Source organism: Vicugna pacos, chromosome 32 (genome assembly GCF_048564905.1).
Source record: "Vicugna pacos chromosome 32, VicPac4, whole genome shotgun sequence".
Classification (NCBI taxonomy): domain Eukaryota; kingdom Metazoa; phylum Chordata; class Mammalia; order Artiodactyla; family Camelidae; genus Vicugna; species Vicugna pacos.
The window spans coordinates 11,022,911-11,035,345 of record NC_133018.1 but is presented as its reverse complement, the minus strand read 5'-3'; the positions used below and the strand labels follow the sequence as shown (position 1 = coordinate 11,035,345).

General features: G+C 57.4%; 1 protein-coding gene across 1 annotated transcript in view; it reads right to left on the bottom strand.

Moving 5' to 3' along the window:
- Positions 1–55: 55 nt before the first annotated feature.
- TPCN1 (two pore segment channel 1) overlaps positions 56–12,435 on the bottom strand; it is a 56,362-nt gene continuing 43,982 nt past the window's right edge. Inside the window, exons 16-28 of the mRNA XM_006204778.4 lie at positions 12,245–12,301; positions 12,112–12,165; positions 10,912–10,984; positions 9,856–9,963; positions 8,873–8,944; positions 8,246–8,335; positions 6,829–6,944; positions 6,480–6,526; positions 5,794–5,862; positions 5,602–5,686; positions 4,625–4,764; positions 4,377–4,457; positions 56–2,704 (exon numbers count right to left, since the gene is read on the bottom strand). Coding sequence (XP_006204840.1) covers positions 2,585–2,704; positions 4,377–4,457; positions 4,625–4,764; positions 5,602–5,686; positions 5,794–5,862; positions 6,480–6,526; positions 6,829–6,944; positions 8,246–8,335; positions 8,873–8,944; positions 9,856–9,963; positions 10,912–10,984; positions 12,112–12,165; positions 12,245–12,301 — 1,112 coding nt within the window. The 3' untranslated portion in view covers positions 56–2,584. The remainder of the gene's footprint in view (positions 2,705–4,376; positions 4,458–4,624; positions 4,765–5,601; positions 5,687–5,793; positions 5,863–6,479; positions 6,527–6,828; positions 6,945–8,245; positions 8,336–8,872; positions 8,945–9,855; positions 9,964–10,911; positions 10,985–12,111; positions 12,166–12,244; positions 12,302–12,435) is intronic.

Genomic DNA, 12,435 nt, shown 5'->3' with positions numbered 1-12,435 from the left:
ATCCCAGAAGCCATGGGTCTGTACCTGGTGGAAGTCACGAGGCAGCAGTCACAGATACAAAGCAGAGGCTCTTTTATTAATATGCCAGAAATCCGGAGACATCATGGGTTTTCTAGGTAACAAATCACCAATATACAAAACCTTAACAGCGTTGCTCCCGCTCTTGGTACAAAATGATTGTCGCGTGGTGTGGAGTAAGGCTGGGTTGGGGGAGGGAAGCGAGGAGGAGGGGCCGGATGGCATCTCTCCCCAAAGCAGGGCAGAGGCACAGGGCCACCAATGGCAACTGACAGGTGGTATGATCCAGGGCCAGTCGGCAAGTCTCCCGTGGTTTCGTTCAACTATGACACGGGAGGTGAGGGTGTCTGTGCTGGATGTCCTGGGTACCACACAGCTCACAGCCCTGGGTGACACCTGCTCCCTGCTCCATGGCCTGTGTGCAAGTCAGAGGGTCAACTTGCCAAGGTCCCCCAGTGATGCCGAGGGGGCAGCTGTCCTTAACCTCAATGACAAGGGCGCCCACCAGTGGCTGGAGTCAGGTCCATCAGGCCTTCATCCTGCCCTGGCTAAAAACAGCCTTTCCCAGGGCAGGATTGGGAGGCCGGGACTAGACCCCACCCTTCCTGGGCCCAGCCTTCCCCCTGGGGGTGGGGCGGGGGGGGGGGGACTCAGCTTCCCTGGCGCCCCTCCCAGGGTTCAGCCTCCTGGAGGCGGAGGCAGGGACGAGAACGAGACGCTGAGGTTGGAGGACTCACCCTCCTTTAGAAGCTGCCCCTTGACTCCTGCTTCCAAAATGCCCGTTTCAATTCAGAAAAGCTAAAAGGCACCCAGTTGTGCAAATAAAGTTCCTTCTCTGGAGAGCCAAAGGGGTTCTGGCCTGGGGCTTAGTGCCAAGCTGCCTGTCCCGGCAGGTGGCCCTCCAGAGACCAAGAGGACAATGTCCATCTCCTGATTCCCTTTGGGAATCTCAGTGGTTCTCAGTGATTCGTCGTTTCCCCAAAGGGCTGTGCTTTAAAAACAAAATCACCCATCACGTGTCCCCTGGTGAAGGGCAGAGCTGTGGGGCGTTGGCTACGGCCAGCCCCTACTGAGGCCACACCTGGGGACACAGGGTTGGGGATCCAGGAGCTGTGCGCCTGCCTGGCTGGGAAGAGGACATTGTGAGGGGAAGCCTGCCCACCCATCTTCTAAGGTGCCGAGGCAGCTGGAAAGCTGGGGTTGGAGCAGGACGCCCAGTGGGGGCAGCTTGCTCGCTCCCTCCGGACCCCTTTCATCCAATGCACCGCGCTGGGCTTGTCGCCCGGGAGGGCTGAGCCAAAGCCCCGCCGTCCTGACCCTGCTTCTGCTGCCACCACCACCACGGCTCCCCAGGACTGCCAACCCCCACGGTCTGCTCTGGGCTCAGGCACCAGGCCTACCCTGACCACGCTCTGATCTCAGAGAACAACCCCAAAGTCCCAGGGGACCTCAGGAAACCGAGGGGGTCACCTCAACCTACTCCTGGGAGCAGAAACTTTGGGATGAGCCGAGTCCCTCACTGCTGCCTCAGCTGAATCCACAAAGGGTGACTGCCCCGGGTGAGGGCGACCTGGCCAAGCGGATGGGTGGGATCACCCACAGGGCTGCGCTGGACAGCCCGCCGTGCATGTCGGTGCTCTCTGCCCCCGTTCCCACGCCAGTGAAGGATCTGCTGTTGTCTTTAGCAGAATCCTGAACTAACCAAAATGTCTTTTTGCTTGAACAGGACCATCCCCAGGAAAAGGGATTTAGTGGCGAAAGCCCGTTTCAGGACTTGGTTTGGGCCTCAGCCATCGGCCTGGCCTCTTTCTTCTTACCGCTGGACCTTGAGTCCCAAGGCCGTTTTAGGAGCATTTTCAACAACAATGGTTGAAACTGAAAGAAGTGAGGGTGAGGAGGCTCAGGGAACCAGGATGCAGCCTCTCACGGCCCAGCACGGGCTGAGATCCGACACCAGGAATAACCCTAGCCCTGAATTACTCTCTCAGTAGGTCCTAGGCACTGGTCCCCCAAAGGAACGCCCTATCACATGATCACACAGAGATACTCAACCTGAGGATATGGATTCTTTTCCTTCCTAAGTGGTTTTGTCCCCAAAGCAGGACACACAAACCCCGGGACATGGGCCACAGGCGACGTTAGTGGGGAAACTAGCTGTCGGCTGGGATGGGATTCGGAATGCGGCGTCAGGAAGACGGTGTGGGGCTGTCCTAGGGACAGCTGGCCCACTTCAAAGGCAAGCCCTGCAAAGATCGGCAGAATCTATTCAACTGCTCTTGGAAAGGGGCCTTCTGGAGCTTTCTGTGCTACAGAGAGCTCCTAGTGGCCGGACCCCCTTGCCGAATGAAACTGACCACTGGGGTTAACAGGGCAAGGTGGTTACAAACCAAACCGCGTCCTGTCTGCCTGACTTTTCTTCTTTCTATATATAAATATGTGCATATATATGAATATGTGTGTATATATATAAAATATGTATATATATACCCACACATTATTTTGATACATTGTAGTAAATAATACTATTGTGTTATTGCATAGAAGAGATGGCTTTTGCAGGCTGGGGCTAGGTGATGGTCTGGGAGCGCTGGCGGCTGCCTGGAGTCTGCTGGGTGGTGGGGACAGCGCAGCCGCTGAGCTGTCGCTGCTGTTCCTCCTGCTCCCGGGCGTGCTCCTCGTACCACTCCTAAAGCAGAGAGCAGACGGGGGTGCTGAGAGGGCCGCCCCGCCCTGCCCTGCCCAGCCCGCAGCCTGACGGGGTCCCCCAGTGCTGTGACCCTCCAGCCCACAGTGGGCAGTGGGAGGAGCCCCAACAGAGGAGGCGGGGCTGCTGGCCCCGCCCAGTTGGGACAGAACGCCGCCCACACCAGACACGCTGGGAATTCTGAATACGGCCCTAAATAGAAGATTTACAGTGCCGCCTTTCCCTTTTCAATTAGAGGTTTGCAAATCTCCTTGTCAATTGCACTTGGCATTCGCATCTCTTTAAATGAGTCTGGGTGGTAATAAGCACTCTTTACTTGCGAACGTAATGTGTTAGTCATAAAGGGACGTCCCCCTGATCCCTTATATTTATCCCTTTTTCCACTGGGCAGAAACTGTCCTCATTTTATACCTGGGACACTCAAGACTCAGAAGTTACATAATGTGGTATGAAGCTGGGTGCCTCTTGTAACTCCCCTGTTGCGTCTGCTGCCCTCCACAGAGGCCGTGGGGGCATTTTGAAAAACATCAAACAGCTCACCCGCCTAAGACCATTACTGTTACATCATCCAACATTGTCAGAGACAGAGAGGTATTCAGGTAATTAAGAAATTTTAAAAGTAAACCCTATGTTTTTTTTTAGAGTTTAAAAAATGCTGAGGAGGCCCAGTTCTGCGCCCCCTCCTTTTACAGAGGCTGGGAGCAGGCGGACAAGCAGGGCCCAAGAGGCCAGGATGGGACCCGAGTGCATGTCTGTCTGGGGCCGTCGCCTCGCTTGCTCCATGGGGCAGAGTGTCCTCTTTCAGATGTGAATTGTCTGAGTAACTTGCCCAAGGTCACAGAGCCTGGAATCAAAGCCAGCTTTTATGACACCAAAGCTCATATTAGTTCCTCATCTCTGTGACAGCTGAGCCACCAGGTATCTGCCCAAACCCTTTGTGGTTTTATAGAGAATGTGAGTCACTGCAGGGGACGGCAGCCTCCTAGCCTTTCGAGCATGGACACTGGTCACCACCATCCCAGGGAAACAAGGGTTTCCAGCCTGAAAACAGCATAGTCACAATGGCTGGCGACGGAGGTGGGACCCTGAGTGGATGCATGGCCCGTGGCCCGTGGGCTGTCTGGAAGGCAGACCGCCAGCTCGCATGGTGCTTTGCAAGCTACTTCACTTAGCTGCCAAAGCGGGAAGGCTGAGAGATTTTGCAAAAAGACTTATTTGACTTTTCCCTTCTCTCAGGCCCTTGTTCCCATCGGGCAGTGTTTGGCTGGATGTGGGAAGAGGACACCCTCCTTAAAGAGGCTGGTCCCGGGCAGCTCACCAAGGCCCCCTTGCTCCCTCTGCCCGCTATGTCTCCTGCCGTCCACATTTCCTTTGCGGTTCTGGCTCAGAGTGGGACACTGAGGTGAGGTTCAGTGACTTATGTGTTAGACCAGACAGGAGGGTTGCCAATGTCGGGGAATGCATCAAGGATTCAAGGCCAAGCCCCCAAACCTAAGTCCCAGGCACAACAGATGATCCAGTAGTTCCCCACCAAGCCCCACCCCCTGCAACTCAAATGGGGACCAGAGAGCAGCCCCCACTGAGCAGGGGCGAGGACCTCTCCCGGCAGGAGCTGGGGGCGAGGCTCTGGGTAGCGTGGTCGGGGTGCTCCTACCTGAATCTCCTCCTGGTACATCTTTAGGCTCAGATCGCTCTTGGTCCTTGATCTCCGTCCCAGAAACACCAAGGTGTTTTGCTAGAAAAGAACAGAGAGGTTGCAGGGACCTAGCGCCTGCTCCTCTGGCTTCTGCAACAGTGCCCCCTGAAAAGTGTCACCACAACTTGAGGAGACGGACACTGCGGGAGGGAGGGCACTAAGCTACAACCTGCTTCTCCATCGGGTGAGGCCCCGTCCCTCCTCACCTCGTATTTCTCCATCTGGGAGAGGATCTGGAGCAGCTGGGGGACGTCCGAGGTGGTTCCCCGTGCCTCCCGGTAGAGCTTCAGGACAGCGACCAGCTCGTCTTTGGACAGTTCCTTCTCAAGGGTGATGCCACCGTCAACTGCAGGAGGGAAGGGTGGCAGTGGGAGGGGGCCTGGGGCTGAGAGCCCCAGGTCTGGCTCGGTCTGGTTTAGCCATCCTCCCTCCTGCCCCTGGGCGGGGGCTTAAGGTTCCCTCTCCACGCAAAACTCTGGATCTGTGTGACATGCCTCCCCCCCCGCCTCTTGCCATCTGGAACCCACGTCCCTTCCCCTCCCTTTGCTGGGGATGCCAGGAACACTGGTCAGGCCAGCAGCTTACAGGGGACGGAGGGTTTCAGGAGGGACTCTCCGAGCAGAAAGAAAACGATCAGGTAGTTTGATAGGATAGAGGTTTGGAAACAAGTAACAGGGATGTGGCCGTTTTGACGGAGAATCTGGAAAGAATGAAGGATCGGCACATAGAAGGCTCTGCAATCCGGAAAAAGGGGGGGCAGTTATTAAAGTGGGGGTCGTCAGCTGCAGAAGGAAGTGCCGTTTGGCTCTGCAGCCAACAGCAGTTACACCACTTAAACCAAGAACCACAGTGCAAACCTGTCATATAGAAATGCAGAGGTGGTAACAAAAAGGGGAGACAGCTTAGGGTGAGACGGGAAAGGTGGGACCGAGGGCCGCTAGGTTCACAAGAAGCCTGCGACTTTCCTGGATTCTGACGTGTACTGTTGTTCTTTTTAAAATGAGACCATGAGCATTCTTCTGTCATTATTTGAAAATCAATGCAAATAAGAGATCTAGAAAGAGAAGGCAGATCTGTAGGCCGAACTGCCCGAAGACTGGACAAGCAGACAGCTGGAGCGGATAGTCGAAAAGCTGACAGCCGGACAGACGGCAAAGGCCCCTGCACAGCCGCTCGCACGGACCTTCCGAGTCCTGGTTCTTGCGGCTGTAGTTCATCCGGAAGACGAAGGCTTCGAGGATGAAGGCCACGATGATGGTCATCACCACCTGGCCGGGCGTGGAGAGGAGGGGGAGTGAGCCGACAGAGCCGGGTCAGAGGTGGCTACTGGCTTGGAGGATGGAGGATGGAGGGTGTTCTGTGGCCCCGGACCTACCATGGTCACGATGTAAAAGGTCATGAAGTAGAGACGGCTCCAGTGGGAGGTCTGAGAGGTGACACCTTCCTGGAGACAGAGGGAAGCCACCAGTGAGCCAGGGCCCGGGGGGGGGGAGGCCAGGTCGCTGTCTCCTCAGGCTTCTCCGTGGCCCCCAGCTCTTTACAGATCCTTCCTGCTTTGCCTTCAGTTGTGGGAGACAGAGGAAGGGGACCTCGCTCCCCTGGGTCTAAAAATTCCTCGGTGCTCCTAAGGCCTGGACGCACCCCAGAACTAACAGGGTTCAGGACTAATACAGAAGGTCTTTGTCCCCTGTAGGGATGGCACGTGGAAGAGTTTAAGGAATGGGAAAAAAAAAAAAAACCCATCAACTAGCCAACAACCCTTGGCACACTATTTCCCAGCTGAAAGGCCTCTCCCACAGCGTTGGGAGGCAGGACAGAGATGCAGAGGCTGACTGGCCCCTCCTGGCTGCTGGGGAATGTGCGGAAAGCGGGGACAAAGGCCACGTTCAGCAACTGTGGAGGGGGTGGCTCCTGGGACCCAGCCTGCACTGTGGCCTTCCCGCAGATCCCCGCCTCTGCAGGGAATGGGGAGAGCCATGCACCCCACACTGGGCGAGGAGGGACCCAGAGCCAGCCTCAGAGAATGATGGCAAGACTTCCCCAGGAGCTGACAGAACTTACCATGATGATATACCAGTTGTTGACAACTGTAAGCTCGAACAGGGTCACTGCCAAAGGGAAGGGAGAAACAGAAGCATCTTGATCACGCTCGCTTTTGCAGAGTGAGTTGCAAGTGGCCTCTCTCTGCCTATCCTGGGTACCAGGCACCTGTCTGTCAGCTTGGGCTGTAAGCTCTAGAAAGATCAGCCAAGGCCCTCCCTGAGCGCCCCCCACCCCTTCCCTCACAGCGAGGGCTGCCTTCTTGGCTTGTCCCCCAAAGGGTACATCCTCTGCCAGCTCGTGATGGACATCCCTGCAGGGAACGGGGACAGTGGTGCACCCCACGCTGGGTGGGCATCTCTCTACTCACCAAAGCTGTTGAGGATGTTGTCGAAATTGTTGAGATAGTAGTAGCCTTCCTCCACAACGGTCCTGTTGCCCACGGTGTGGTTGAGCCAGCGGTAGGCGTCTGCCACTGTGCTCGTACTGGCAGGGGAAGACAGAGGAGCAGAAGACACATCACAGACAATTGGTCCCCTCGATGGAGGACAGAAAGTTTAAGCGAACCAAGGTCTGATCGACGAGCCTCTGTCCTAGCCCAGCCTGGTTTCCTGCCCAGCCCCCTGGCTCTCCTGCCGTCTCCCTGACTTCAAGGGCACTGGTGGGAACCCCCAGACTTGCCCCCCCATCTACCTCTATTTGGCATTTCTCTGCTGCTGGTTAGGGCTTCTCTCAGCAGCCCGAGGGGGGTGCTCCGGGAGGGGAGAGAGAGGCAGTAACTCCTTTGGACACCCCACAACGGGTCTGGGATCTGCCCTGGAGGCCGGGTGCCCAGCAGCAACCCTATAGCGGGGTCCACCCCTCATCAGCTCTCTCTAGCTCCCAGCCAGAACTTTCTGTTCTATTCTAACCAGTGTCCCTGTTCGGAGAGCTTCTTTGCTACTCTCCTTCCAATCCTTTATGGCTGACCGGCTATGACCAGGCTGATGTTTTGACAAGTCTGGTCCTTGGGCCCCTAGAGAGCTCCTTCAGAAGGCAGAGTCTGGAGCCTTCTGCTGTGTCAGACGCACAGAGTGGGGTCTGGAGCTGGCACCTTTAAGCAGCTCCCCTGGTGATTCAGAGGTGCCCTAAAGTTTGTGACCCACTGCGGTAGGCTCTGGTTCTGAGCTTAGCCTGACACTCAAAACTGGCTACCAGTGTCTTTAGGAACTTGATCAGTGCCCGAGGCCATGAGGACCAGTTTTAAAGAGAACACTGGATGGAGTCGTGGCTTCATCGTGGTGGCTTAGGAGGAAGAGGGAGGGAAGGGGAGAGATCATGGGAGGTTGTGTTCCCTACTCTCCATCCCTGCCCCAAAGACCTTCCCGCGTGTGTCTGTCTTATCCTAAAGGGCCACCCCTAGCTGGTGTGTCTGCCCAGGTCTCCCGGAGAGAAGTGGGAGGAAGCTATGAGACTCAAGCCTCGGGCCCCAAACTGCTCCTGGTTCTGGACTGGCTTCCAGTGCTCAACCCGCAGGCTGAGGGGACGGAGGCCTGGTTGGAGGGTGGCTCATGGGGGATGAAACTTGCTCAGATGTCCTCACAGAGGACCGTCTGCTTCCGGGTCCCTCCCTTAGCTGCCGCACTGAACTCATAAGCCCTGAGAGCAAAGCTAAGTGAGTCCCAGGGCGTTACAGGGTTCTGCGGCTTGGAGTGGTCCCTGGGGACCCTGAGGCCGAGGCTTGGCTCCTTGGGAGATGCAGGCTGCCCCGGGCTGGGCAGGGCTGGGAGCCCCCGCATCATACTCACTTGCAGCAGTTGGGGTAGAGGATTCCACAGAAGAATTCCATGCCCACGATGGCGAAGGAGTAGTAAAAGATGAGCAGGGTGAGGCCCAGGCTGGGGAGGAGGGTCAGAGGGGACGGGGTGATGGAGGGCCAGGCCGGGGAGACCAGCTCGCCCGGCAGCCCCGCGTCCTCAGACCCCTGAGCTGACTGATGGAGAGGCATGCCCCTAGCCAGGTTTACCAGCTGGAAAGTGCCTGCAGGGAAGGGGCCTGGTGATTCAGGTCTGGGGTGGAAAACGGCTCGAATCAGGACTCTATTACCAGATGCCCCTTAACCAGTGATTCACCCCTTACCTGTGAAGGTAGACTCACAGGTGACCCTTACCTGTGAACGTAGACACAGGTCATAAGTGAGTTGACGGCTCCCTGCCCTCCCTACTAAATATTTCAGACAGATCAGTGGAGAAAAGTGGAGCCAGGGAGACCTGTGGTGGTCAAGCTCTTGGTCTCCTTGAAGACCCGTCAGACCCTCGACTTCAGTCCTTCTCGGAACTCCTTGTCACCCACCGCCGAGACCACCCAGCTGCCCGCTCCGAGGGGGCACAAGCTTCGCGACGCCTGGCCCTGGGGGCCAAGAGGCGGGGTATTACCTGGCCATCCGGGGCAGCAGCTCAAACATGGTGTCCAGCACGTTGCGGTAACGCTTCTTGAGTTTAAACAACCTGAGTGAGGGAAGACGGCTCGGTCACTGACACACGCCAGGCGTGGCCGCAGCCCCACCATCCACAGCACCAGGTGGGGCACGATGGGCCGGGGCCTCCCTGCCACTTGAGCACCGACTTCCCTCGGAGCCGCCAGCCTGGCTCAGGTGATCTGCCATCCTGGGCCCGGGTGGTGGCGGCGCCAGGATGTCAGGGCTGGATGGGCCCTTCCCTGAAGGGATGCAGGGCAAGATTCAGGCAAGGAGGTGCGGTGGCTCTTCATACGGCTCACGAATGATGCCCAAGGCTGCAGCCACCCCAGGAGCCAGGAGAGTGGCAGAGCGCACCCCTGACCACCACCTCTCCCCCTACGAAGGACAGGAGGGGCACTGGGCAGAACGGGACCACAGCTGGATGTTCTAGGGGAAAAGCAGGCTTCTGAGGACACAGCGAGATCCCTCACTAGTAAGGGACACTGTCCACGGATTTTTCCACATTTTTACTGATTTCTTACGATGGTCCCTGGGGCAAAGCTGAGAGCAAGTGAGGGTTTCTCTTGACAAGAGACTGGGCCAGAATAGCATGGGGTTAGGTAGGCGCTCGCGTCCCTAAGCCAACTCCGGTTTTTGACTCCGAACAAGTGTGTTTCTGTGGCTACAGCCGATACCAGCACAGGCCAAGGTCACCAGGGCCGTGAGCCATGTTTCTGTCCCACAATCAGAGGCGACCCGTCCCAGGATGTGAGGAGGCGGGTGGTCTGCACACCTGCACAGGTGGAGACAGTGCCCCTGGGTACACCTGCAGGGGGTTGCCGCCTCTGACACCAGGCCTGCGGGCCTTCCCGCTCCTTCGGGTCGCTCCCCAGACCAGCCCCAGGGCTCTCCCCATCCTTCCCTGCCCACCATTCCCAGCCCCAGGCCTCAGCACATCACCTCAGCAGCTGGAGGGGACGCAGGACCACTATGAAATAAAAGGGCTCCATGTTGAAGGCCAGAGCCAGCAGCCCCAGGAAGGCGAACGCTGTGACGGAGAAGTCGAATCTGGGAGGGAGGGGAGAAGCCACGGTCTGTTCGGCCCACCCCCAGCATCCCCCACGATGGCCGGCTGTTCCCCAGCCCTGTGCCTGGTGCTCCCACTCAAGGGGCCCATACACCAGCCCCTGCAGAGGTGGCAACGGGCCCAGCAGTGGCCCACGGCTGGCCAGCTTCCCGCTGCCATGGGGTTTCTGAGGCTGGCGTGGCCAGGCTCCAGTCACAGCCCACATCTCAGGCCCACAAATATCAAGAGACCCCCTCCCGAAGGTCCCCCACTGGCCTCACGGCAGACACGGGTTACACCGCTGGCCGCCCACCCTGATGAAGTTACTGAGGGAAGGGGCAGGACCGCAGGTCAGTCCCACCTGGAGACCAGCTAGCCCTGCTTGGGACAGACGGCCCCTCTCTCCTCCAGATGCACATTAAGACCCTGTGAACAGCACGCACACACCCTCCTCTACTTATTAACTTGTTTTCGTCTCCCGACCCAGGACCTCGTGAGTGTAGCCTGACTTCGCGGCTGAGTTAACTTTCGTGGGCGGCGAGTGGCGTCTCGGGGTCTCTGGAAGGGGGAGAAGGGCCACCTGCTCAATGCTGACAGAGCATCGGGACGTGGTGGCATTTCCTTCTCTGGGGGCATCGTGGTTTTTATGGAGGAGGAAAGAGCTTAGTTGCCGGAGAGGGGTGTAGGGTTAAGTGACTCAGGAAGAGCCAGCCAGCCTGAGGACACTCAAGAGGCCACGTCCAGGAGGGATGGGCGGGGGTGGCCTGAGAAACCAAGACAAGAGTCGGACTCTGGGGAGTCCTGGAGCCACAGGCAGAACTGCTCCAGGAGACAGAGGCCTTGGCCTGTCCTTGGACCTTCCTTCTGAAACTGTGCTGTGGGTGTGGAGGGAGGACCCGGGGCTTCCATTACAGTCTCCCACGTGGTTAAGAAACATGCTCTCTACTCACAGATTCCATCCAGAGGACAGGTACTCAATGGGGCCAAGCCCGGCCACTTTTAGGAACAGCTCCACCCCATAGACTGTGAACAGGAGAAGGCAGTTAGCAGCAGCCCACCACAGCCTCTCCCACAGCTGGCCTGGTCCGTTTCCACCTCGGGAGTCATCCGAGATCTGGCCGCGTGCCCTCCAGGCGGCCACGTCACACCCACGCCCCCCGTGAGAGTGTAGCTCCGGAGCAGGGCTTGGCCCAGATGCTGGCCAGCTGGGGCTGCCTGCTAACATGAGAAGGACTCACTCCCCCACTTTGGGAGTGGTCCAGCCATCATCCGTCCATCCGACAGCTATTTCCTGAGCTCTTCTTCTGTGCCAGGCATTGCGCTGGGTGTGCAGCAGTGAACAACACAGAGCTTAGAGTCTGGACTCGGGGGAAATCCAGCCAGCAGCTGTGTTATACTGGGGGAAGAGTGTTATATTTGAAGGAATCAGGGGCCAAGCTGGATATGATCTTGGCCTGCTTGAGGGACAGAAGGAAGGTCAGGGTCACTGGAACATAATGAGAGGAGGAAGTGAAGAGAGAGGCAGGGGGCGGCATCAGCTCACACAAGAGACACAGTTGGGAAGAGATCCCAGGTCTTTCTGATCCCAGTTTGTGCACTGAATCACTATGCTACTCTGAACTCTGTAGAAAAAGCCAAGGGGCAGGGATCAAGGCAGTAAAAGTAATACTTTTTAAGAACAGTGAAAACAATTTGGGATGCAGTGTATTGAGGAAGTTTGGACATAAAATGAGGAGAAGGGTGTCAGGCAGAGGAGTCTGATGAGAGGGCAAGTGCACCGGGCAGATGAACCCCCCATGCAGAGGCACAGAGGTGAGAAAGGGCCTGGGGGCCCTGGGGAGCAGGATGTGTCCAAGAGGCTGCAGGTGGGGTAAAGGCAGCAGTGGCAGCAAAAGATGATGCCTGAGAGGAAGGCTGAAGGTACCCCGTGTGGTTCCACGAGTCGCACTCAGGATGGGGACTTGGTCCGGAGGGCAGTGGAGACCCACCAAGGAGTATGAAACATGGGGAGGATAGAATCAGACTCGATTTCACCTCCACTCTCACTAAGCTTCCTGGTTTTGGAGACGAGCCGTGGTACCCTAACCCAAAAGGGAGTTCTAGCCAGGCGTTGGGATAAGCAGGCGAGCAGAGCCACGTCAGAAACTTACTAGTCAGAAAGACGAGGTAACTCCAGGGCACATGCTTGGAGAAGAAGTTCCCACCTGTGAGACGGAGAGGCAGCAGTTCAAGAGGTGGGCCAGGTGTACCCACGGGATGGGCCAGTCCCCCAGCCGGGCTCACCTTTCAGCATGAAGGTCTCCACAAGGATCCAGACCCCGTTGACGGCCACCACCAAGTCTGCAACAGAGAAAGCACAGGCGGGTGTGGAAACGTACAGGTCACAGCAGCAGCCCCTGGTTAGTTTCTACGCAGCTCTGAGATGTTCAGAGAGCAGGGCTGCTCCATACACCCATATAATAGGTAACTTTTTC